The 27,484-nt window shown below is 42.0% G+C and overlaps 1 protein-coding gene across 12 annotated transcripts in view; it reads left to right on the top strand.

The window, feature by feature from the left end:
- KIF1B (kinesin family member 1B) overlaps positions 1-27,484 on the top strand; it is a 173,699-nt gene that overhangs the window by 119,913 nt on the left and 26,302 nt on the right. For all 12 annotated transcript variants that reach the window (XM_031010268.3, XM_031010295.3, XM_031010276.3 and 9 more), the window contains 11 exons: positions 4,399-4,517; positions 6,533-6,618; positions 6,952-7,081; positions 7,249-7,411; positions 9,647-9,737; positions 11,945-12,063; positions 13,126-13,181; positions 15,736-15,844; positions 17,681-17,747; positions 18,574-18,658; positions 22,323-22,428. In XM_031010268.3, the coding sequence (XP_030866128.2) occupies positions 4,399-4,517; positions 6,533-6,618; positions 6,952-7,081; positions 7,249-7,411; positions 9,647-9,737; positions 11,945-12,063; positions 13,126-13,181; positions 15,736-15,844; positions 17,681-17,747; positions 18,574-18,658; positions 22,323-22,428 (1,131 nt within the window). The remainder of the gene's footprint in view (positions 1-4,398; positions 4,518-6,532; positions 6,619-6,951; positions 7,082-7,248; positions 7,412-9,646; positions 9,738-11,944; positions 12,064-13,125; positions 13,182-15,735; positions 15,845-17,680; positions 17,748-18,573; positions 18,659-22,322; positions 22,429-27,484) is intronic.

The raw sequence follows: 27,484 nt of genomic DNA, 5'->3' as shown, positions 1-27,484 counted from the left end.
AGTATAAGGATTTTCAAAAATGCAGAGTAATTATGAAAATTCTGTTTAAAAAGCTTCAGAATAGAATGTTTATATAGCATTGATTTGGAGCTAAGGGCTATATTCTGGTAACATAACAAGGTGCTACCTAGTGAATGTGTGATTGTGTAGTCATGGAGCTGATGTCCCTGCTATAGAATTACAGAATTATCTAAAAAGGGAAATCTATAATAATGGCCTTCAATGCTCCCACACTTGGCCTAGCCATTGCCATAGGCAGAAAGGCAATCTCATCTTTACTGTGTGTGCAAACAGTACTTTAATGTAATGTGTGCTTAATATAAGCTTTCTTTAAAAAAAAAGAAAAGGTGGCTCCTGTTTTTGAATAGCTATTTTTAAGATAAATTAGATATAGTTAGGAATCTAAATGTGTTCTATATAGTTAATATCCATTATGAGGTGGCTCTGAAAAATCAACCTAGTATAAGTTGGTTGGCTTTGCTTTTCTGCTTCTGTTATAACCCATTTTTCTAGAAAAGCTTCCACTTCTACTTAAAGATAAGAGGCAAATCATTTTCCTGTTCCCTTATGCACATAGATGTTCACTTACCAAATATTTATATAGTGGCCCAGCCCTCTGCAGACAGTGGTGAGCAAAACCAGACATGGTTCCTGCCCTCATAGACTTATAGTCTGATGGATGGCACAGACATAAATTAAATAATTGCACAAATAAATGTAAATTATAACAGTGATGAAATAGTTGTGTGTGTTGTCGGAGATCACATAACATTGGGGGACCTGTTATGAGAAAGTGGTGTTTGAAATAAGACCTGAAGATGTGAAATCAAAGGCATGAGGCCAGGTGTGGTAGCTCACGCCTGTAATCCCAGCACTTTGGGAGGCTGAGGTGGGTGAATCACCTGAGATCAGGAGTTTGAGACAAGCCTGGCCAACATGGTGAAACCCCATCTCAAAAAAAAAAAAAAAAAAGACATCAAAGGCATGAGGTGTAGGCATCGAGTGCAGAGAGGACTCCAGGCAGGGGACATGTGCGATGGCTCTTTAATGGCCCAGGCCTTGAAATGGGCAAGTCTAGCTGGGGTGCCCATAATAGAGGAGGGTGATCTGTGTATGTGTTGACTTTGAAAGTGAAATTATCCATTTGATACCTTACGCCAAATTCTTAGTCTTTTAAATTCTGTTGCAGTAGTTGTTGTTTGAGGGTCTTGTTTAGAACTTTTTAGAACTTTTCATTCTTAGGTTTTTTTACACCAGAGCTTCAACTCTCTGTTTCTTAGCATTTCTCTCTCTCCTGCTTTGGAGCAGACTGAAAGGGAAGTGGCATTATTTCATCTGATTTAATGTTCATTTGCAGTTATTTTTGTTATATGTTTCATTTGTATTTCATTTATGCTCTAGTTATGTTAACATTTGTTTTTCTGTGATGTATTATGTCTGTTTTCATAATTTTCATTACTTTGAGTTGAAATCCCAAATACCCAGTCTATCCTCCTCCTCTCTTTGTTTTAAAATAGATTTCAGAGCAGGAAAAGCATCAGATAAACATGTATGTCACTTGGTTTTGTTTGATTTATTGATACAAGTGTCTGTCTTTGTCTTTTGTCTTATGTTCGAAGATCAGCATATACCAAATGGGAAGACTGGAATCATAGTAGGAACTAGATTCTATTTCCCTTTCACTAATTGGAATGAACACTCTAGCTTTGTGACCACCAGTTTTTATTGCTTTTTTAAAAAAGTAATAGCTACACAATAAAGAAGAAAATACAAATGTGATAGGACTTTGCTAGTTTGCTTGAAATATAAAGTGTTAGAACTATAATTTAGCTTTTACTTATGCATTTCTGAATTAGGTTTTGAACTCTAGGAGCAAACGCAAACCTTTTAGGCATCAACTGTCATCTTCTCCCTTAACATTTATCTTTTTTCTTTTTTTTTTTTCTTTTTTTCTCTTGAGACGAAGTCTTGCTCTTGTCCCCCAGGCTGGAGTGCAATGGTGCGATCTCGGCTCACTGCAACCTTCACCTCCTGGGTTCAAGCGATTCTCCTGCCTCGGCGCCCCCGAGTAGCTGGGATTATAGGTGCCTGCCACCACGCCTGGCTGATTTTTGTATTTTTAGTAGAGACGGGGTTTCACCATGTTGGCCAGGCTGGTCTCGAACTCCTGACCTCAGGTGACCCGCCTGCCTCGGCCTCCCAAAGTGCTGGGATTACAGACGTGAGCCACCATGCCCGGCCCTTAACATTTATCCTGATACCCATTCAGAGTCTCCTCTAATCTTAGAACTCAAAAATTTCTTGCTGCAGAGCTTCTCTGCCCATATGTGTCTGCTGACCTCACCTTGTCAGTCACCCTGCCTGAAGATAATAGTCATTTCTTTTTTTTTTTTTCTTTCTTTTTTTTTTTTTGAGACGGAGTCTCACTCTGTCGCCCAGGCTGGAGTGCAGTGGCGCGATCTCGGCTTACTGCAAGCTCCGCCTCCCGGGTTCACGCCATTCTCCTGCCTCAGCCTCCCGAGTAGCTGGGACTACAGTCGCCTGCCACTATGCCTGGCTAATTTTTGTATTTTTTGTAGAGATGGAGTTTCATCGTGTTAGCCAGGATGGTCTTGATCTCCTGACCTTGTGATCGGCCCGCCTCGGCCTCCCAAAGTGCTGGGATTACAAGCCTGAGCCACCGGGCCTGGCCTCTTTTTTTTTTTTTTTTTTTTTGAGACAGAGTCTCACCCTGTCACCCAGGCTAGAGTGCAGTGGTGCAGTTTTGGCTCACCACAACCTCCACCTCCCGGGTTCAAGCGATTCTCCTGCTACAACCTCTTGAGTAGCTAGGACAACAGGTGCATGCCACCATGCCCGGCTAATTTTTATATTTTTAGTAGAGACAGTGTTTCGCCATGTTGGCCAGGCTGGTCTCGAACTCCTGGCCTCAGGTGATCCGCCTACCTCAGCCTCCCAAAGTGCTGGGATTACGGGCATTAGCCACCACTCCCAGCCAATAATAGTCATTTCTTAAAGTAACAATAAATGGCCAGGCACGGTGGCTCACGCCTGTAATCCCAGCACTTTGGGAGGCCAAGGCGGGCAGATCACCTGAGGTCAGGAGTTTGAAACCAGCCTGACCAACAGGGAGAAACCCAGCCTACTCAGGAGGCTGAGACAGGAGAATCGCTTGAACCTGGGAGATAGAGGTTGCAGTGAGCTGAGACTGCGCCACTGCACTCCAGCCCGGGCAACAAGAGTGAAACTCCATCTCAAAATAAATAAATAAATAAGGTAACAATAAAGACCCATAGGCCAGGCGCGGTGGCTCACGCCTGTAATCCCAGCACTTTGGAAGGCTGTTGCGGGCGGATCACGAGGTCAGGAGATCAAGACCATCCTGGCTAACACGGTGAAACCCTGTCTCTAATAAAAATACAAAAAAAATTAGCTGGGCATGGTGGCGGGCGCCTATAGTCCCAGGTACTCGGGAGGCTGAGGCAGGAGAGTGGCGTGAACCTGGGAGGCGGAGCTTGCAGTGAGCCGAGATCGCACCACTGCATTCCAGCCTGGGTGACAGAGTGAGACTCCATCTCAAAATCAGACAAAAAACAACCAATAAAGACCATATGCTGTGATATGGAATTTATTTTAGAGTTATTAACTGTATTTCATCCCATTTCCCTGCCTTTTTTGTCTCCTGGTTTCTGTTTTATCTATTGGGAAAAATGAAACAAAACCTCTTTATAATTTCTTAAATTAAAAGATTAAGCTCACCTGGGCACGGTGGCTCACACCTGTAATCCCAGCACTTCGGGAGGCCGAGGTGGGTGGATCACAAGGTCAGGAGATTGAGACCAGCCTGGCCAACATGGTGAAACCCCATCTCTATTAAAAATACAAAAATTAGCTGGCTATGGTGGCGCGTGCCTGTAATCCCAGCTACTCGGGAGGCTGAGGCAGGAGAATCACTTGAACCTGGGAGCCGGAGGTTGCAGTGAGCTGAGATCGTGCCACTGTACTACAGCCTGGCGACAGAGCGAGACTCTGTCTCAAAAAAAAAAAGGTTGAGCTCTTGAATGGGCTCCTCCTCCAACCTGCCCGCAGCAGCATTCATAGAGTAGTATCTTGAAAGTCTGCTTCCAGGTGTGACTCTTCTCCCTACAGTAGTTAAGTTCTAGAGCATGATTTGGTGTGTGTTGGTCTTCGTCAACAGTTCTGCCAAGCATTTGCTTGTTCATTATCTGTGCTGAAAAGGCAGCTGGAGGCAAATCTGAGAGGCTAGGACTGAGAAGGGGTCTTAAGACAAGGCCAGAAGTCAGCTCACAGTTGCAGGAAGATGGTCTCAGTGAATCTGAAAGCCAGTTTATCTCTCCATGGATGTTCTGACATTTGTCTCCTGGTTTCTGTCTTTAGGGCATTTGTTTACCTGAGCAATCTGCTGTATCCCGTGCCCCTGATCCACAGGGTGGCCATCGTCAGTGAGAAGGGTGAAGTGCGGGGATTTCTGCGTGTGGCTGTACAGGCCATCGCAGGTAGGTGACCCTCTTCTGAAATGAGAGCTGTGAGTTCTTTGTCTAGAGACAAAGCAGGCTGATTCCGCGTGGGTCACGCTTATATTACACATACAAACTGTGGGGAGTTTGTATGTGTAATATACAGACACATACTTTGGAGAAAGCCTTTATTGCTCCTTTCTAGCAATTGTTCCCAAGTATCACAAATAGATCCTGCTTAGTCCAGACTACTGCTACTTTGCAATAATGGGGTAAAGAGATTTCCTTAAACATGTTAAAGAACAGCTCTTGCATTAACTATGTAAAAGTCATTGGTGTGTTTTTTTTTTTTTTTTTTTTTGAGACAGGGTCTCACTTTGTCGTCCAGGCTGGAGTACAATGGTGCAATCATATCTCACTGCATCCTTCACCTCCAGGCTCAGCCATCCTCCCACCTCAGCCACCTGAATAGCTGGAACTACAGATGCACACCACCATCCCAGCTAATTTTTAAGTTTATAAATTTTATAGAGTTGGGGTCTCATTATGCTGCCCAGCATAGTCTCGATCGAACTTCTGAGTTCAAGCGATCTTCCTGCCCTGGCCTCCCAAAATGCTAGGATTACAGGTGTGGGCCATTGCACCCAGCCAGTCATTGGCCTTTTATTTTGTTTTGAGATGGAGTGTCGCTCTATTGCCCAGGCTGGAGCGCAGTGGCACAATCTCAACTCACTGCAATTCTCTGCCTCCTGGGTTCAAGCGATTCTCATGCCTCAGCCTCCCTAGTAAATGGGATTACAGGTGCCCACCATCACACCCAGGTAATTTTTATATTTTTAGTAGAAACGAAGTTTCACCATTTTGGCCAGGCTGGTCTCAAACTCCTGACCTCAGATGATCTGCCCACCTCGGCCTCCCAAAGTGCTGGGATTACAGGCATCAGCCACTGCGCCCAGCCTGGCCTAAATAATGTATCTTAACTGCTTCATTATTAACAAAGGATTGTTAGGCCTTTGTCTTGCTTAGTTTTTTTTTTTTTTTTCCTCAGAGTACTTCTAATAGACATTTGTTTGGCTGCTGTTTTGTAATGCACGGGTCAAGCTGATATAAGCTGATTGTGGTGGCTCGTGCCTGTAGTCCCAGCTACTTGGGAGGCTGAGGCAGGATTGCTTGAGCCCAGGAGTTTGAGGCCAACCTGGGCAACATAGTGAGACCCCATCTCTTAAAAAACAATTGAAAAAAAAAAAAAGATTTTGGTATTTTCCATTTTTCCATGATCCAGCCTATGTTCTGAGGAAACAATGTGGTCATTTTCTGTAATCTTTCTGTTTTAATTCCCAAATGCTGGGCTGTGTCCAGTGACCTTTCAGCCTTTCCCCTATGGAAACTTGTGACACAATCACCAGTGTTGAGTATATGGAAGTCTCCTCCACAAGTACAATATAATGTTTTCAAATACTTGTTGGGTATTATTGACTATTATCTTGCCAGCATGGAGACAGTCAGGATTTCTAGGTATGACATTTGAACAATCTCAAGAATAAATCTGATTCTTTTTTTTTTTGAGACGGAGTCTCGCTCTGTTGCCCAGGCTGGAGTGCAGTGGTGCAATCTCGGCTCACTGCAACCTCCGCCTCCCGGGTTCAAGCAATTCTCCTGCCTCAGCCTCCTGAGTGGCTGGGATTACAGGTGCCCGCCACCACGCCCGGCTAATTTTTGTATTTTTAGTAGAGACGGGGTTTCACCATGTTGGTCAGGCTGGTCTCGAACTCCTGACCTCGTGATCTGCCCACCTCAGCCCCTCAAAGTGCTGGGATGACAGGCGTGAGCCACCGCACCCGGCCTGAAACCGATTCTTTATTGACTAGTCTCATTTGAGCTGAGGAAGTTGATAAATCTACATGAATAGAGTGCGAAGCAGCCCATCCCGTGTTACTACTTTGGTATCATTCTCTCATGCCAAAGACTTGAGTTTATAATCCAGCAAGAGCCTTTTCCCTCCCTCCCCCTGTGTAGTCTCACTCAATTCTTGCTAATTTTTTTTTCTGCTTTAGCGGATGAAGAAGCTCCTGATTATGGCTCTGGAATTCGACAGTCAGGAACAGCTAAAATATCTTTTGATAATGAATACTTTAATCAGGTGAGAAACCGTCGGGAAGAAGGAAAACCCCCTGTGCAAAGAGAAAGAATGTTCAGCATTGGAGATCAGTTCTCCTGTAAAACTGAAAAATACAGGGTGCTGGTTGCCACAGAGTAGTTCAATAGAATATGGGACGTGTCTAACAATTATGAAGGTAAAGGTGTATAGACTCAATATTCATATTTTATTCATTGCCTTTCCTCAGACAGCCCTCAGTCCATATAATTTTCCAGTCACTATTATTTGTTGGGCAGATAAACAGAAGTAAGGCAACTGGGGAAAAATACGTTTTTATACTACTTTACCATGTATCTGCCCCTGCCTTTTTTTCAGAGTGACTTTTCGTCTGTTGCAATGACTCGTTCTGGTCTGTCCTTGGAGGAGTTGAGGATTGTGGAAGGACAGGGTCAGAGTTCTGAGGTCATCACTCCTCCAGAAGAAATCAGTCGAATTAATGACTTGGGTATGTAGACATAGTTTACTGTGCTTGGGGACATTTTTGACAAAGGGAAAATATTGACCATTATCAAGGGACATAGTGGCCTTCATCAACTAGGAATGGAAAGCATGCCCAACTCCCTCCTCTTTGCATTATTTGAACCATCTGTGTCTTCATTTGACCCTCTTTAGATTTGAAGTCAAGCACTTTGCTGGATGGTAAGATGGTAATGGAAGGGTTTTCTGAAGAGATTGGCAACCACCTGAAACTGGGCAGTGCCTTCACTTTCCGAGTAACAGTGTTGCAGGCCAGTGGAATCCTCCCAGAGTATGCAGATATCTTCTGTCAGTTCAAGTAAGCTGCCCCTTTGCTCTGCCTCCCAGCTAGCTGCTAACCGAGGTGACATCTCTTGTGCACTGTAGAGTGCTTTACATGCGTGAGGGATTAACACTCTTGAGACAAAGACTGACCAGTCTCTGAAGGAAAATACTTTCATCACTCCTATGGGAGTGAGAACCAGAAACCTGTCCTGGAATGCAACAGGGTTCCCTGGCAGGAGGAGCATGCTGCGCATCCTGCTGCAGGGCTCTGCTGTGAGCGGTCCACCTTTACCAGGAATGTAGGGTCTGATCACATAAGCCTGTTGATGAGTCTTTGTAGTCCTCTTCATGTTGAAATGTCTTATTAGTAAGCCTGAAAGCAATGACTTATCTAGCTAGCAATTACGCCTATTTAATACTTGGGAAAAGGAAAATTTAAACAATGTAAAGAAGGATAAATTCTACATCAACTGAAAAAAGCTAGTATGTAGGGAAGATGTGATACTTCTCATTTCTCATCTACATAGGACTTGCTCTTTCCCGCGGCCCTCTCAAACCCTGTGCTCTGGATGCTTTCTTCTCAAGACTGCCCCAGGAAAACATTTTTTTGTGAATCTTCAGTTTTAATACCTCCAAACTTCAATTTGTCTTTTCAGTACTTGGAAAGGGCCACAGTACAAGAGACTGAAGTCTGACCCCTCCATACCTACTGCCCTCAGTTTGCCACTGGTGCCACCAAGAGGCTGCTTTGGGTTCTGCCATCCCTCTCCCCTCAGAATGTGCCTTGGCCGTCCCATGGGTCCTAGCTCAGTTTATAAAGCTTTTGTATAGGTTTTATCACAGAAATTTGAGTCAAATGTGATTTAAATTAAATGTGATCACTATATAGTAAGCCACTAATATCATTTGCTACAAGTCATAGTTGTTGGAATATTACCCATTGAGCATTGATTTCACCTATTTAATGTGTTTTCACTCATACCCTCAAACTTAGGGCAGGATAGTGTTGACCAGATGAATCTGTTTTTTGGAACTGTTGCTATTATTCTAATCAGGCAACTGATACGTTTTATGGAAAACATCTATTTGGTTAACTGATGTCTGAAGTGACAATAATAGTGAGTTGACCTTTGTCCTACAATCTCCTGAAAAGAGCAGCATCTCTACCTGGTGTTAGCTCTGGGGAAAAGGGCATGTTGCTTCTGTTGAAAGCAGCCTCAAAGGCGTCCTGTGTTTTTATAGTCACTCCTCTGGCCTGTGCCGGGAAGGTATGGCTGCAGAGCACTGTGAATGAGTTCACCTGTCGTCAGGGAACCCCAAGAATGCTGCAGTGCCAGCAATACAGGAATCAGGGATTTGGAGCACTTGGCAAAAGCATGCTAGTGTTCTCAGACGGGTGAACTAATTTGGAAGACAGCAAGTTCATACTACAAGTCTGTCTGTCCCCCCAATTGAAAATATTTTCTTTTTCTCCATTTTTTCTTGATGGAAGGGGTGTCCTTCTGATGGATTTTTCTATCTGGCAGTAAATCTTTGTGTTGGGTCCTCTTTAACTGTGCAGTTCTTTTTATTTCAGACTAATAATAGGGAGAGAGAGAGAGAGAACGATAACATCTCACTATCTGTGAAAATAACTAAATATAGCCCATTGTTTTAACAAATCTTTCCAGAGTATCTTCTATGTGTCGAGACCTGTGGGAAAATGCTTGCTGTCTGGGGGAGAGAGGCATATACATACATTATTACAGTGAAATCATTGCTATTAAGGAAAAAAACGTTACTAGTAATGTGGGAACACAAAACTGTCAGGGTAAGTCAGGAAAGACTGCCTGGAAGAGGTGACATTTGAATCCACAACAGACTCTTAGGTAACTATGCCATCCACAGGCTCTCGCACTAACTGTGGAAGCTTGAGTCTGCTAAATTTTGTCTGTACAAAATGACATTGTTTTTATTTTTAGTAAAAAGCTTTTACAAAGGAAGAGGAGTTCATTGAATTTACTTCTTCACTCTCTCTAAAGCATTCTTGCATATACCTCCATATAGCTAAGTGATCAGGGTCAGTTAATTTTTCAGTCATTTTTGAAATAAAATCTAAAATGCCCTCTGTGCAATATGGAAAAGGTTCTTGACAAGGAATGTAAATAACTTAAAGAATCTGCTTAAGTGGAATGCTTCTTTCTATAGGATCCACATTGGGCTCTTGAAACAGATTCTGATAAAACCGTTTAATGCATTGTTCACGAGTCTTTTTATTTTTTTTATGAAGCTTTTTGCATCGCCATGATGAAGCATTCTCCACGGAGCCCCTCAAAAACAATGGCAGAGGAAGTCCCCTGGCCTTTTATCATGTGCAGAATGTAAGTGACACGGACCTTTTTGCCAAACATATGTTTTTCTGGTACCTTGGCTTTCTCAGCCCAGGAAGGGTGATAAGAAGAGGTACAAGTCACTGGCTGTGCAGGGGGAGAGTAGACAATAGAGGGCGTGGCTAGAGTGGTGAGGTCATCCACAGTGGCCTGAGCAGCAAGCCTTCTTGTCTGTGTTACAATGGGCCTAGTGAGTGGAATGTGGGTTCGTCTGCCAATAAAATCTTCCATCAGTTTGAATGCAATGAGTTGTTTTAGTGTTTCTGTCCTAGAAAAATAAGCATGCTTAATAAGAGTTTTATTAAAGTGAATGCATTGTCCTTCAAACCCTAAGATACTTATGTTGCTCGATTGCAAATAACATAAAAAATATCAAATACCTTCTGTAGCTAAATTAAGATTTAGATCTGTTTTCCTTGCAACTGATAGTATAATTAACACATTAATGCCCTTTACAACTGTATTCCTACATGGAGTAAGAAAACAGACCCTTCCCTCTCTTACGTGAAATTTCATTCAAACTCTATTCCAAAGTCATTATCCTCATCACAATAGCTAACATTCACTGAGAGTTTATTTTGTGTTAGTCACTGTTCTGAGAGTTTTTGTGTAATTTAATCTTTACCTTTATACCATAGATTAAGATAATCCCTGTGTTCGCTGAGATGACTGAAGCATAGAGCAATTAAAGTCACTCATCAGGCTAGGCGCAGTGGCTGACACCTGTCCCGGCACTCTGGGAGGCCGAGGCAGGTGGATCACTTGAGGTCAGGAGTTTGTGACCAGCCTGGCCAACATGGTGAAATCCCATCTGAGACACGAGAATTGCTTGAACCCAGGAGGGGGAGGTTGCAGTGAGTTGAGATTGTGCCACTGCACTCCAGCCTGGGCAAGAAAGCGAGACTCCCATCTCAAAAAAAATAAAAAAGTAATAATAAAAATAAAGTTACTCATCAGTGTTACAAGAGGCAGAGATAGGACTTAAGCTCAGAGAAATGTAGCTCTGGTATTCAGGATATTCAGGTATTCAGGTATTCACTACTACATGAAACTGTCTCTCATTCTCTTGCTAACCATGTCTGCTATCTAAAGTAAGAGAGGAAAGGAGAACTTCAGAGATGGAACAAACAAACACAAAATATGCCATCTTCTTTTTCATGTTGGTATAAATATAAGCAAGCATGTATCTGATAAACTTTGATCAGCTGCTGTGCACAAGGATTGTGCCTGACAACTGGGGAATGCAGATGAATCTCAGATGCTCCCAGTGAGCTTCGAATTACGATAGGGGAAATAAAATGCATACGTAAACACCAGTCATGCAAAGATGAACATGAGAAAATATTCACTAAATGCAGTGGGAGTGGAGAAAGGGAAAGTTATTTCTATTAATGGAAAGCTATTTTAAGTTACTTTTTGTTGGGGAGGATAGTTGGGTGGAGAAAGGGGATAGGAAGCTCCCTGAAGGATGTAGTATAAGCAAGAAAAGGTGTGTCAAACTTGGCATTGTGCCTGGCACATAGGCCATAGTCAGTACATGCATGGATGTGCTGGAAGGGCCTTCCAGGCAGGGTTGCAGCCTGGGCCAGTCCTTGGCACAGCTGAGGAGAGAGCAGGTGAAAGGAGCAGCAGGTGAGTGAGTGAGCCAGAATAGTAAGTGTGGGAAGGACAACAGGGGCCAAGATCAGTTGAGGCAAAGTATGGAAGATCTTGAATACCTGAAGCTGGGAAAAGTTACTTTAGAATTAAAAACAACATAGGGGATCCCCTGTTTTTTGTTGCAAGAGGCCTGCATAGTAAAATACCCAGCAGATACTGGACACTCAGCAGCAGTAAAATTGGGCCAGGCATAGTGGCTCATGCCTGTAATCCAGCACCTTGGGAGCTGAGGCAGAAGGATCAGTTCAGCACATGAGTTCAAGACCAGTCTGGGAAACATAGTGAGATACTGTCTCTACAAAAAATTGTTTTAAATTAGCCAGGCATGGTGGTGCATGTCTGTAGTCCTAGCTACTCCGGAGGCTGAGGCAGGAGGATTGCTTGAGCCTGGGAGGGTGAGGCCGCATGAGCCTTGTTTGCGCGCTACAGAGCAAGACCTTGCCTCAAAAAAAAAAACCCCAAAATACAGTACTAAAGTTCTGATTGAAGCAAAAATGTGTATTTTCTTGTAATCTTTTCCTAATCTTGCTTGGCTTTAGATTGCAGTGGAGATCACTGAATCATTTGTGGATTACATCAAAACCAAGCCTATTGTATTTGAAGTCTTTGGGCATTATCAGCAGCACCCACTTCATCTGCAAGGACAGGAACTTAACAGGTTTGGACCAGATAAGCAAACATTTTTGATGGTATTGTTTTGATTTTTAGTTTCTCAATTGCTGGAAAGGAAGAAATCTTTTGAGGGATTAAGATAACTAAATAAGTATTCTATATTACCCTGTTTCCTCTTTAGAAACTTCACTGTCATCTTATAGCCACCTAATCGCTGATTTTAGATAGAGCAAATTAAATTTTGAGCAGGTGACCTCAAATACCATCTTTTTGTAGGAAGAGACTTTGAATATGGTAGAAATTTGAGGTAATAGGAATATAACATGAAAATTGTTAAAAATTGTTCCTAATGCCCACAGCTTTATGAAACAGAAGCTCTAAGTACAGTCATCACAACTGCTGAGGAAAGCAACAGTGGGCCTTTCTGATGATGGCAGAGTGTTGGTGTTGGCAGAAGAATTTTCTTATTTACTAGCTAAGACTTAGAGGGAGACATTTTTTAAATGAGATTTAGCCTGTTTCACTATCTAGGATTATCTTTATTATCTGGTATTATGCCAGAGTTGAAAATGGAAAAATCTGCTTCCTTAAAGGGAATTAAAACGTGCTATTGATACCAACATCCAACTCTTTGTAGTCTTTTTCTTTCTCTTGAAAAAACGGGGTTTATTGATTTCTACACTGCAAATAGTCATTACAAAAGTTTTTTTTCTTTTAAATAAATTCACACAAAGAGAATTAGAAAGTGATGGTAATGACCAGCAAGAGGAATAATAATTACATTCATCTTAATGTCTGTGTGCCAGTTCTGTTTACGTTAATGTTGGAAAACTCCAACTTGGAATCCAGAACTTCAAATCTGCAAATAGAATGTCTTGAGATAGGCATGTGGAAGTCAAACAGTTTCTGTCTTTTTCCCTGCTTTCAGAAGCTATACATAAAATGTTGTTGCCTTCTGTACTGTCACAGAACTTTTACGTACATTCTCACTCCTAGTTGTGAAACGCCTAAAGAGAAGGAAATTCAATTTGCAGTCCAGCACAAAGGGGAGAATTTCTAAAATAAATAACTCTTTATAGTCTTGATCTTTGTCTTCCTTTCTTTGCAGTCCGCCTCAGCCGTGCCGCCGATTCTTCCCTCCACCCATGCCACTGTCCAAGCCAGGTGAGCACTCGCTCCGCTTTTTGCATGATGATCTCTTTGTGAATACATGTCTTATTCTGAATGACTTTTCAAATAGAAGTCATCTTTGAATTCCTGTTCTTCTATATATCCACATGTATTCCTGCTCCTCTTGTATATATCTAGTAGGAACTAGAATTCCTAGTTCCTGATTTAAAATAAGAAGTAAAGGCTGGGCGTGGTGGCTCATGCCTGTAATCCCAGCACTTTGGGAGGCCGAGGCAGGTGGATCACCTGAGGTCAGGAGTTCGAAAACAGCCTGACCAACATGGTGAAACCCTCGTCTCTACTAAAAATAGAAAATTAGCCGGGCATGGTGGCACACGCCTGTAATCCCAGCTACTTGGGAGGCTGAGGTAGGAGAATCGCTTGAACCGGGGAGGTGGAGGTTGCAATGAGCTGAGATTGCACCTTTGCACTCCAGCCTGGGCAACAAGAGCGAAACTCTGTCTCAAAACAATATAAAATAAAATAAAATAATAAAATAAGACAAGAAGTAAGAAACAATAGGGGGCCTTATCTACAAACTCTCTGGTCTTCTATTTGCAGATTTTGATAATCACTCTGTTCCTAAATCTTTCTGCTTTGCATGTAACTTGCCATAACTGTCAGGGGACTAGGCATTTCTTTGCATAGTAAATTTATTCTGCATGTTCAGTGATCTTGTTTTGATTTTTCTTTATTTCTGTCCTTTTTCCTCATTGCCTATTCGCCAAATTCCCACCCCACCCTGTGCTCACTCTCCACCCTCTGTATTCCCCATCTTCATCTGCCTTCAGACCATGAGAGAAAGATTGAGCTGATTCGGTTTCTCGTGTCTGGCTATGTGAATGTGCATATGTTGGACACATTTTCTGAGCACGCCAGTGTGCTTGCATCCTCCGCTATTGCCACCTTCCAGGATGAGGCTGACCCATTGCTGCCTTTTCTCTTTCTGCCAGTTCCCAGCTGCCAGAGCGAGAGGGTACCCAAACAAGATGGTTAGTAGCTGAATTAGCTCCACCTTAGATGTAGAACCAACCTCAGGTGCTTGTCCTGAAGCCTGGCTCTCTGCATGTGAAACACTGACATTTCCCTTTGCAACTTGAGCTGAATGTAGAGCTCAGCACATTTTCAAGGTTGTGTCACATTTTCTTCCTAGAGATTTGGGAAGCAGCTTCTCTACATGTGCCTCTTTCACATCACCATCGCAGTGGGGGAGGCCTTTGCGTTTGTTTTTATGGATTCTTTGCAATAGTATTTTTAATTTTGAAGATTTTACTAGTAGTTGGTTTGTTAGAATACTTCTGGTTTTGCTTTCTGACCCTTAGATGACTGCCAGGATCACTTACCCTATTTTCTTTCTGACTAGCATCACCAACTCATGTGAAACTCAGCTGGGCTGAATACTGCTGATAGGGTACACATGTGAATAGTGCTAAATGATTCATAAAGCTCCTTTATGTACATTATGTTAGTGGATCTTCATGATCGCTTTTCAAGATAGTAGGCTAAATATTAGGGTCTACAGTTTATAAATGAGGAGACAGACTCCCAGAGGTTAAGCAGCTTAACTAAAGTCACATAGCATCAGTACAGTTAAGAATATGGAGTTTAAATCTGGCCGGGTATGGTGGCTCGCACCTGCAATCCCAGCATTTGGGAGGCTGAGTCGGGCAGATTGCTTGAGCTCAGGAGTTAGAGACCAGCCTGGGCAACATGGCGAAACCCTGTCTCTACAAAAAAATGCAAAAATTAGCCGGGCGCGGTGGTGCACGCCTTTGGTCTCAGCTACTCAGGAAGCTGAGGTGGGAGGATGGTTTGAGCCCAGAGGGCAGAGGTTGCAGTGAGCCGAGATCACGCCATAAAAAAGAAAAAAAAGCACATGGAATTTAAATCTGAAGAAAATGTGTGACATAAGATCATTTACAGAATCCTGTATTTATAAATGATACCAGTAGGTGGTTTCTAACTTTGTCCTCACATTGATATCACCTGGGAAACTTTACCCCTCATGGAGGAAGAACTTTGTCTTTCCCTTAGAGATTGTGATTTAATTGATCTGGGATGTGTCCTGGACTTTAAGGTCCCCAGGTGCTCCTATGTGCAGGGAGGTTTGGGAACCACTGGGGTGGAGGATGGGTCTTTTCTTCAGGACATCAGCTTTGATTGAGCCCCTGTGACGTGTGAGGTTTTCCAAGCATTGTCTCTCCCACGTTAGTCCCATGCTTTACATGTCACACAATCTGAGATTCTGGAATTGGAAGGTTTCATGAGCACATTTATTCTACACAAAAGCTGTTTTCTCATCATTAGAGACAGTTTGTTGAGAAAAAAGATACTGATTTCTTTATTTTCCTTGTTCTCTGAATGTAGAGATAACTAATAACTTACAAAGTTTATATTGGTGTTTCTCTGGGTCTTTTGCATTGAAATCTTTCCTCTGACTCTTGTTGCCTTTCCCAAGTATGTCTTTAAAGACTGACATTAGAGAAGCTTGTATTTTTGCTGAGTAGTCTTGGACCAGATTTTGACATACTCTAAAAACTTTTAAAAGTTCCAGCCACCAAGTTAAACACGATGAGCAAAACCAGCCTTGGCCAGAGCATGAGCAAGTATGACCTCCTGGTTTGGTTTGAGATCAGTGAACTGGAGCCTACAGGAGAGTAAGTCCAACTTAATAAATTTTTAAATAAGGCAAAATGTTTCAAATTAGGAAATGGAATTTTGAATCTTCTTGTATTTGGGTTCATGAATCATTGTCACTGTCAAATTCCAGGGATGGTTTTGTTTTTGTTTTTGTTTTAATAGAGATGCAGTCTTGTTATGTTGACCAGGTTGGTCTTGACCACTCCTGGCCTCAAGCAGTCCTCCTGCTTCGACCTCCCAAAGTGCTGAGATTACAGGCATGAGCCACCACACCTGGCCGAATTCCAATTTTGAATTGATTTTTGGTGGTCTTGGTATTTGAATCAGATGTTTATCAGAGAACTGACTGTTGAGCATAATAATTTGCCTTCTCGTTAGCAACAGCAAAATCATGGAGACAGGCATCTTGTTGTTTTTTGGGGTTTTTGTTTTTTGTTTTTTGTTTTTTTTTTTTTTTTTTTGAGATGGAGGCTTGCTCTGTTGCCCAGGCTGGAGTGCAATGGCGCAATCTCAGCTCACTGCAACCTCTGCCTCCCAGGTTCAAGCGATTCTCCTGCCTCAGCCTCCTGTGTATCTGGGATTACAGGTGCGTGCCACCACGCCAGGCTAATTTTTGTATTTTTAGTAGAGGCAGGGTTTCACCATGTTGGCCAGGCTGGTCTCGAACTCCCGACCTCAGGTGATCCACCCGCCTCAGCCTCCCAAAGTGCTGGGATTATAGGCGTGAGCCACTGTGCCCGGCAGCACCTTGTTGTAAGGGTTTTATCATAATGGGTTTTATTAGTAGTAAAGCAAAAGGAGCATATTGCATAGAATATGGTAAAGACTTACATTACTAATGTCAAGGAGGACATAGAAGGGCAGAATATTTTCCTAGACCAGGGTTTCTCAACCTCAGCACTATTTGGGGCTGGATAATTCTCTGTTGTAAGGGGCTGTCCTGTGCATTTAGAATATTTTGCAGCATCCTTGGCCCCTACCCACAAGATGCCAGTAGCAGCTCCACTCTATTTGTGACAACCAAAAATGTCTTCAGACATTGCCAAATATCCCCCAGGTAAGGCATCCTCAGTTGAGAACCACTGTCCTAGATCAAAGTGATACCATCAGCTTACTCTGTCTCGATGAGCTGAGTTAGAGTAAGTGATTAATGTAATTGTTGTGTATAATCATCTCTAAAATGCTTTTGGAAAAACACAAATGAAAGAGATCTTACTCTTAGGACAGAGGCAAAGGGCTGTATCAGTTAATGTAAAGGGTAGGAGTAAATGTTATCCTAATGTTCTCCTATATGTAATTCTGAGAACCACCATCATGGTCATCATTGGGAAACACTTATTAAGTTCCTACTATGTGTAAGATACTGTGTTAAGTGTGGTTCTGTCAATCTTGTATGTAGTTGTCAGTAGTGACAGTGCTTTGAGGAATTTGACTTTTCATAGACAGACCTATGATGTGATTACAAGTTGCATTATGAGGGAGAGGTAGTTACAGTAATTGCTTCTACTGAATTAATTGCTTTCTGAATCTTAAAAAAAACTATAGTCTGAAATTATCTGTGTTTCTTATCTCCTGTCAATTGCCATTGCACTTCTACATTATTTATTGAATACTTAATATCAAGGGGCTGGATGCAACCAAAAGATGTTACTGTCCTTTGACTACTGAAGTCTGGAGAGGATTGAGACACAGATGTGTGGAAAGGATGAGTAAATGCAAATGACTCTATGATTAAATGCCAGCATGGGTGAGAAAGACATGGGATCAGAATTTATCAAAACAAAGACCACCAGGGCCTAAGCCTTGCAGATGAAGTAGCACTTAGTTTTTTCTTTTGCGTTTCTATTTTTTAGGTATATCCCAGCTGTGGTTGACCATACAGCAGGCTTGCCTTGCCAGGGGACATTTTTGCTTCATCAGGTACTAATGAGGGACCAAAACAGGCATCGGAGGGAACACTGAAAAGAATTTAGAATAAGAGACGGAACTCTTTCTTTTTCTCTGTTTTCATCTCTATTTCAGAGGGTGGGCGGGGCATTGTCCTGTTGTCTTTTTTTTTTTTTTTTTTTCTGTGTCTGTCTGTACATACTTCTTCCTCAGACCTTGGCTTATATTTATCCTTGCTTTTATATGTATTTAGAATAGCTATTTTGAAAAATATTTTGTTTCATTCAATTACTCTAATTTGTGTAGCTCCTATGTCACTTTTAATACTTTTCATTTCGTGATGTTTGGAAGCTCTGTGCTTTCACACCAGAAGTTCTTAATAGGGATAGAGGATGAAGATTTCAATGGACTAAAAATCTGGTTATGAAACATAGGTCCCCTTTTGGTAAATCAAAAGTAGGTTCAGTCAGTGTTCAAAAGTACTTAAGACCCAAGTGGGCATAGGGGCTAGGGATACCATACACTTGGGACATACAATCAGGGCATGGTTGAATACTTATTATACAAGGGGCTGGGATGCAGCCACATAATCTCCTGTGACAGATTATGGTTATTCTTAAAACCATAGAGAAAAAGAATTTTTTAAAAAAGAAAAGAAAACCATATCAGAACCTGACTGTTCCTTAGTCCCTGACACATCTCCCTTTGTTTTGAATAACAATGTGGATAGCCTTTTCCGTCTTTCCACACCTCTCCTTCCTGCTCATCCCCCATGCCATGCCATACAGGCCAGAAAACAATAGACAAGAGGAGATAATAGATTGCTTCAGCTAAATTGCAACCCTGCTTCATTACCTAGGGCATCCAGCGAAGGATCACAGTGACCATTATCCATGAGAAGGGGAGCGAGCTCCATTGGAAAGATGTTCGTGAACTGGTGGTAGGTGAGTACATTTCATCAGCCAAGGATAGAACCAGGACTTACAGAGATTTTTTTTTTTTTTTTTTTTTTTTGAGATAGGGTCTTGCTCTGTCACCCAGGCTGGAGTACAGTGATGAGATCATAGCTCCCTGTAGCCTCAAACTCCTGGGCTCAAGCAATCCTCCTGCCTCAGGTTCCTGAGTAGCTGGGACCACAAGTGTGAGGCACTGTGCCCTGTTAGAGATGTTATTCTTCCCTGTTTGCAGTACATGGAATGTGTGGAAGACCATATTCGGAAACACAGACTATGGAGATGCAGAGGCCTTGAGTTTGAAACTCTGTATTCCTGTTTCTTCGCTCTATCATTAGTGATATGTTATCCAACTAACTAACTCAGTTACCAGGGAATGGTTCTGTGGTAGAGTCTGTGAGAGGGCATAAAAGAAATCTCTGCTGGCTGGGTGTGGTGGCTCATGCCTGTAATCCCAGCACTTTTGGAGGCTGAGATGGGTGGATTACTTGAGCCCAGGGGTTTGAGCCTGGCCAAGGTAGCAAAATCCCATCTCTACAAAAAAATATGAAAATTAGCTGGGCATGGTGGCACGCACCTGTAGTCTTGGCTACTCAGGAGGCTGAGGTGGAAGGATCGCTTGAACTTGGGAGGTGGAGGTTGCAGTGAGCTGAGATGGCACCACTGCATTCAAGCCTGGACAACAGAGTGGGACTCCGTCTCAAAAAAAAAAAAGAAAAGAAAAATCTCTGCTAATTGTGAGCTTGCATTTTAGTTAGAGAGACAGCATATATATGTGCAGAATGCTTTGATGAATAAATACCAAAATGAGGACAAAGGAAAATCTGTGCTGAGAGAGTTAACAGTGAAAACAAGCCAGGAGGACTGAATAGATTGAAGAAAAATTAGAGGGTTTTTTTTTTTCCTGACACAAGCATTTTGAGTAAGAGAGTCAGGAATATGTCTAACATGCAAATGACAAGAAACCCCATGGCCAGAGTGGAGAAAGTAAATTAAGGAGTATTGGCTAGATAGTGTAAACTTTAGAATGACAGTCTGAGGCAAGAGTTTGGAACTTTTGTTGCCATGGACCTCTTTGGCAGTAACGAAGTCTTAGAATTATGTTTTCAAATGTGAGAAATAAAGTATTTAGGATTACAAAGGAAACCGATAATATTGAAATACAGTTGTTAAAACATTGAGCTCTTCTTTACTGATGCATGAAATAACAAGATTTAGCAGTTATTCTAATTACCATAATTTCCAAGTAGTGATCAATGAAAAAGATATTTTGTGTCCAGGCACGGTGGCTCACACCTGTAATCCCAGCACTTTAGGAGGCTGAGAGGGGCGGATCACAAGGTCAAGAGATTGAGACCATCCTGGCCAACATGGTGAAACCCCGTCTCTACTAAAAATATAAAAATTAGCTGGTTGTGGTGGTGGGCGCCTGTAGTCCCAGGTACTCGGGAGGCTGAGACAGGAGAATCATTTGAACCTGGGAGACAGAGGTTGCAGCGAGCCAAGACAGCAGAGTGAGACTCTGTTTAAAAATAAATAAATAGGCCGGGCGTGGTGGCTCATGCCTGTAATCCCAGCACTTTGGGAGGCCAAGATGGGCGGATCACGAGGTCAGGAGATCAAGACCATCCTGGCTAACACGGTGAAACCCCATCTCTACTAAAAATACAAAAAAATTAGCCAGGCGTGGTGGTGGGCGCCTGTAGTCCCAACTACTCGGGAGGCTGAGGCAGGAGAATGGCATGAACCTGGGAGGCGGAGCTTACAGTGAGCCACAATCGCGCCACTGCACTCCAGCCTGGGCGACAGAGTGATACTCCATCTCAAAAAAATAAATAAATAAATAAATAAATAAATAAATAACATATTTTGCACATGGAAACATCTGTGGTTTCTACCGGGGACAGAGTCATGGGTACTGGCCAATTCTTCTGTGGTTTATTGCCTTCCTTTGTGATTGAAGGAGATGCCAATTTTTAGTTAAAGGTTTGTGAAAATAAAGATGTAATTTTTTTCCCCATCCAAGCTCAAGGACCCTCTGAATTCTGTCCACAGAGTGCTTGTGTCTCTCTGGACCAGATTAAGAACCTCGGGGCCAGGCACAGTGGCTCACGCCTGTAATCCCAGCACTTTGGGAGGCCAAGGCAGGCGGATCACTTAAGTTCAGGAGTTTGAGACTATCCTAGACAACATGGCAAAACCCTGTCTCTCTACAAATAAGCTGGGTGTGGTGGCTCATGCCTATAGTCTCAACTACTCAGGAGGCTGAGGCTGGAAGCTTGCTTGAACCTGAGAAGTCGAGGCTGCAGTGAGCCATGATCATGCCACTGCATGACAGAGCGAGACCCTGTCAAAAAAAAAAAAAAGAATCGTTGGAAGGGAGATTATGTTCTCTCTTGTCTGGGGCAGCAGTGGTAGTAGCTTTTCAATATTTTTCATAATAAATTTTTCTTTTTTTAATTTAGTTTATTTAACTTTATTTACAAAGTACTGAATGTCCTTTGACAAAATTAATGTTTATATGGAACCCTAATACCGAAACAGAAGAGATGCTTTCTGACCAGAGAAGGAGAGGGAGGATGCAGAGGCAGCGGTTACTATGGCTTCTCTGAAGAATCCTATGATATATTTTTAGTTTGTTTTATTAACAAACTCTGATGTAGTATTTACCACATGCCAGGTGCTTTTCTGAATGCTCCAAAAATACTAGTTTGTTTAATCCTCATAGCAACCATATATAGAAGGAATTGTTATTCTCGCTTGACATATGAGGGAACTGAGGCTCAGAGAGGTTGAGCCTTAGGCTCAAAGCCTCACAGGTGGTAGGAGTTGGAACCCAGGCAGTCCAGCACTGGAGGCCAAGTCCTTAACCTCTATGCAATGCTGCATCCGCTAGTGTTAACTTGAAAACAGAGTGTAGGATTTTGAGCAAGAAAGGGGTGTAATAAAGTCGGCATGGCCAGGTGTGGTGGCTCATGCCTGTAATCCCAGCACTTTGGGAGGCCAAGGCAGGAGGATCGTTTGAGCTCAGGAGTTCGAGACCAGCCTGAGCAACATAGTGGGGCCCCGTCTCTACAAAAAAATAAAATAAAATAAAATAGCTGGATGTGGTACTGCAGGCCTAAAGTCCCAGTTACTCAGGTGGCTTAGGTGGGAGGATCACTTCAGCCCAGGAATTCAAGGCTGCAGTGAGCTATGATTGAACCACTGCTCTCCAGCCTGGGAGAACAGACCAAGACATTGTTTCAAAAAAAAACAAAAAAACAAGAAACAGTCAGTGGCTTAAGAAGTTGATGTTAGGTGAGAGTAGAATGGATTGGAACAGGGGAGGTGTGAATAGCAGGGAGACCAGTTAAATGGCTGTTGCAGGTTCCAGATCAGAGAGGAGGTGGCCTTTTGTGATCAGGGCAATGATATTGTGAATAAAAGTTGGGATGAATGTGAGAAACTCTTTGAATAAAGAATCAATATGGTTTCATAGTTAACTCAATGTGGGAAGTAATGGAGTCAGACCGTGGAGGACCCTACAGGTAACCAAATGACCCTTCCAGCTCCTGAACTTACACAGAGATTTAAAAGTCTCTTTTGGGCTTAATGAATTCATGTTTTGTTTTTAAATGTGTCCGTGCTCTGTTTTCTTTATCCTTTCTTTTAGGTCGTATTCGGAATAAGCCTGAGGTGGATGAAGCTGCAGTTGATGCCATCCTCTCCCTAAATATTATTTCTGCCAAGTACCTGAAGTCTTCCCACAACTCTAGCAGGTGGGACACCCAGAGCAGTGTGAAGAAGTCCACACTTGCGGGCGTTAATTGGTACACCGTTAGGTTCCTTATTCATTAATGACTCCCAGTTCGGACGAAGAAATTAACTCCCTTCTCCCTTCTAGCTTCAAAAATCTCTTTATTTCTTCACCTGCCTGCTGTACTCTCCAAAAAGAAAGAAAGAAAGTATTGCAGATATTTGTATGTGATCAGTTACTCTTAGAGAATGGAAGTGATCTGTCCCATGTGAAGTTTGAATAGATGTAACAAGTGATAAATGAAAATTGGAGAAAGAAAACTCAGTATATTCCCCAAGGATTTAAAAGTACAAATTAATTATTGCCAAGATTAAATTTTTTCCTGTGAAATGGTTGCTGTGGAGAGAAAGGTTTCTCTCACTCCCCAAGTGTCATGGAAATGTGCCCTCTGAGATAAAATGAAGCCTCTTGTGTTAAGTCTTTGCTGCTGCTGACTATAGGCTCCATTATCCTTAGTATTTGTTTTTCATTTATGCACAAAAGCGATAAATAATATGAACTCTTATGACCAAGATTGGCTGCCATAAATAATAGATTTTACTTTGTTTTTTATTTTAAATGTTTCATTTAAAATTATCTTTTATAATCAGGTCATAACAGACAGTTCGTAAAGTACATAGCCATTCTGCTTTCCTTTGTAAGACTAGAACTAAACCAGCTGGGATCCTCTTACCTCACCCAGGAAGGGAGTTCTCATTGTCTCAGAGGCTCCGTCTCTATATGCTAGGGGCTGGGAAACAGGATGGCTGCCTCTTCTAATGTGGGCTGAGCACACTGCCTTCCCACCACAGGACTTTGCTGTGCTTCAGTCTGCTCCTGAAAAACTTGTTTACATCCATGTTGAGAGGAGGGAGGGAAGGAATAAGACGATAGGCAGAAATGGAATGAAAGGTTTGGACCAGGATTAATTTCTTTCTGTTGTTTTCTTGTATTATAGTTTACCACAGGAAAGAGAAAAAAGAAACAAACTTCTGTTTGCTGGCAGGGGCTGTGGAGAAAGAGGGAAGGAGTGAGAGGGTACATATGTATGTCTGGGGAGGGGGAGTGGCAGAAATAAAGAGGGGTGCTTTGACTATCCATGGGCAAAATCATGAGCAATACTATTTCCCTGAAGTCAGCAGTAATTCTGCATAGCTTTCTGTTTTCTGCCAATGTTCAGCCGGGTTTTACCACCACATTTTCTTTGTAGCTATGAAAAATGTATTGTAAATTTCCCTAGGGTACTTAGTAAAATATACAGGGAAAGATGGGCTTTGGTTGAAATACTGGTTATTCTAATTTTGCCTCCATTAGAGTAACTTTAAGAAGTCCTTTAATTCACGCCCAACAACAGGTCAGGTGCTACAAGAAATGAATTTGGCTTTGTTAGAAGCAGCTTATCTTGTGAGTTAGAATGAGTTCATCAAAAAAGGCTGAAGTCAAGAATAACAACAACAACAAAAAACACCTTAAATATTTCTGTTCTCATTTAAACTATATAAATCTACATTAATTTATCAAACTTTTGCTGGAAGGCCATGGCCTTTTCTTTAATTATAAGGTCATTTACTGGAGTTCTGATTGTCTTTCTTGCAAAACCACACTCATAATTCATCATCTATGACTTTCAGTTTGGTGGAGCAAGAATTAGAAACCTGCGAAGAAAATCTAAGTTCAGAATCCTTTAAACTTTTTATCATTTATTAACATTAATCATTTAAACATTTTATCATTTTCCCGTTTCTTTTACATTTGTCTCACCCAAACTTAACAGTTATTTTTAAACAACTCACCATTATCTAACCTTTTGAAAACATTCAACTTAGTTTTCACAGGAACAAAAATTATTTATGTTTTCATATTTCATTGATTTGCCTAATGTTTAATGAAGTTAGATAATAATAATAAGTACAACTGGCATAAACAGATTTGGGACCAGATACTACTGAGATTTGATAAGCACTCAACTCTTCGGAGCGAAGTGTCTGGGCAAATGAGACATCTTTGTAGTTTAGAATGCTCAAGGAGAACTAGCCATCAATCTGTATATTTTAGGGATATGGAAAACATAGGTTAATATGGTAAGTGGCAAAATGGAGTTTGGTTAAGAGAACTTTCATTCTGTTTATCTAAGGTTTAATGTTTAAAGTTGAACTTACCTCCAATTTGGGTATATTATGTGTGTATCTTAGAGGGCTTTGCTAATACATTGATAGTGGAGTATAATTGACAAGGGACCATTATTCCTTTTCTTCCCAGTCCTACATTTTTGTTAATGCATTGACTTGGTTTTCCCTTAACTCCACAGCAACTTCCTATTATTCTCAATACTAAGTCACCACTGAAAGGGGTACTGATGGTGGTGGTCTCCACTTTCCCTCCTATGTCTGGCATTTTCCTTAGTTGGAAGTCTCAGGAGAGGGACCCATGTTATTGTAAGTCCTCTATGGAATTGTGTTCCATGGGATTCTGTGTTAATTGTCTGTCCCAGTTGAATTCACTTTGCTTATCAGCAAATTTTGTCTTCTTTATATATATATTTTTTCTGATTCTCTCCCTTATTTCTTTTGTTTTTTTGCTGCACTAACTAAAGCCTTTTCTATGTTTTTGCAGGCTCTTTCTTGATAAGGATATTCCTAGGTATTTTCTGTTTGCTTTTTTGCACATAGGATTCTAGTTTATCAGAATGCTTTCTGTCTTATGTTGCTTTGCCATTTTAATTTTGTAGTCCCCTCCCCATGTAAACCTACTGTACCTAGGATAGAGTAGACCCTGTTCTGTACCCTAAGAAGCGTATAGCCTCTTAAATGATTTTTAGAGTTTCAAATTATTTTCTCATTCCATGTGCTAAACTTGTCCGTTTTATTCTTAGACCCTTTCAAGTTTTCCTCTTCTACATTACAAAGTAGAATGTTTCTCCCTTCATTTCATACAGAATCTCAGGTTTTGTTTTCTGTTCTCCTCTTTATCTGTCTTCTCTCTGTCAAAAGCATGAAGGGTTTATTGCTTTATAAAACCTGAGTCCATTGCAGCCTTGCAAAACTGTTCACTTTCTTCTCTGTTTTGTCCTATGCGGTAATAGAGACAAATTTGGCTATTTGGATAGCTGAGTCTATGAGAAATATTTTATATATATTTTTTAACATTTATCTTTCTCCTGTCAGGGCTGCTTGTTTTATCTGTTTATTTTCTTCTTTTGGAATAGGAAAAATCCTGGTTTGGTATTAAAGGAAGTTTTTTTAAAAATCTGTCTCATTTAGGGAAGAAAATTGAAGGAAGTGATACATGACAATATAACCTAAAATGTTAAAAAAATACAACATAAACGGGCTGGGCTCAGTGGCTCACACCTGTAATCCCAGCACTTTGGGAGGCCAAGGCGGGTGGATCACGAGGTCAGGAGTTCAAGACCAGCCTGGCCAAGATGGTGAAACCCCATCTTTACTAAAAATACAAAAATTAGCCTGGCATGGTGGTGGGCGCCTGTAATCCCAGCTACTGAGGAGGCTGAGGCAGAGGATCACTTGAACCCGGGAGGCGGAGGTTGCAGTGAGCCGAGATCGCGCCACTGCACTCCAGCCTGGGCGACAGAGCGAGACTCTGTCTCAAAAAAAAAATACATAAACATATTTATATATTTGACTGATGTTACTGATATAATGATTTTATCCCTCAATTTGGACCCCATTCAGTTTACATTTCAGAGATTCTCCTAATGAACTCAAAAGGGTTCATCAGATGTGACCATGATATAAGAAGGTGGCTTCTGTTTTGTTTTCTTGAGATGGGGTGTTGCTTTGTTGCCCAGGCTAGAGTGTAGTAGCTATACCTGCAGATGCTTTAAAAAAAAAAAAAAGAAAAAAAATGCGGCCGGGCACGGTGGCTCACACCCATAATCCCAGCACTTTGGGAGACCGAGGCAGGCGGATCATGAGGTCAAGAGATCGAGACCATCCTGGCCAATATGGTGAAGCCCCGTGTCTACTAAAAATAGAAAAATTAGCTGGGCGTGGTAGCATGTGCCTGTAGTCCCAGCTACTCAGGAGGCTGAGGCAGGAGAATCGCTTGAACCTGGGAGGCAGAGGTTGCAGTGAGCCAAGATCCCCCCACTACACTCCAGCCTGGCGACAGAGCTAGACTCCGTCTCTAAATAAATAAATAAACAAATAAATAAATAAAGTGCAGTAACATGATCATAGCTCACTGCAACCTTGAATTCCTGGGCTCAAGCAGTCCTCCCGCCTCAGCCTCCTGAATAGGTGGGACTCCAGACACGTGCCACCATGCCTAGCTAATTTAAAATTTTTTTGTAGAGACGGGGTCTCGCTATATTGCCCACGCTGGCCTCAAATTCCTGGCCTCAAGTGATCTTCCCACTTTTATCTCCCATAGTGCTGGGATTACAGGTGTGAGCTACCACAACTGACCAGAAGTTGGTTTTTAATTGTTCATAAATAATAAATTCAAAGGAATATATCCTTCAAAGCAGTCACCTTGAAACCTGTTTTTCCTCTGATGCTGCTGCTGTTCAGAACATCTTGAGAAATCCATTTGGAATTACTTCTCACCACCTTAGGAGGCATACAGGAAAATATGTCTTGGGATTCAGCCCTGTTTGTAACCCTAAATTCTATTGCCAGCTTGATTAAATTGACATTTCTCCCCAGTCTTGGTTGTATTTCTTACAACCACCTCTCAAGAATTGCCAGTGTAATGGCTCACACCTGTAATACTAGCACTTTCCTACTAAGGTAGGAAGATCACTTGAGCCCAAGAGTTCAAGACCTGCCTGGGCAATGTAGAACTTGTCTCTAAAGAAAAAAAAAAAAATTTAATTAGCCAGGTGTGGTGGCTCGTGCCTATATTCCCAGCTACTCAGGAGGCTGAGGTGGGAAGATCACTTGAGCCCAGGAGTTAGATTGCACCAGTGCACTCCAGCCTGGGCAACAGAGCAAGACCCTTGTCTAAAAATAAAATAGGCCAGGTGCAGTGGCTCACACCTGTAATCCCAGCACTTTGGGAGGCCGAGGCGGGTGGAT

This window comes from Gorilla gorilla, chromosome 1, assembly GCF_029281585.2.
Source record: "Gorilla gorilla gorilla isolate KB3781 chromosome 1, NHGRI_mGorGor1-v2.1_pri, whole genome shotgun sequence".
Lineage (NCBI taxonomy): Eukaryota > Metazoa > Chordata > Mammalia > Primates > Hominidae > Gorilla > Gorilla gorilla.
Note: the sequence above shows the minus strand (reverse complement) of the source record. Positions and strands in the feature narration are given on the sequence as shown.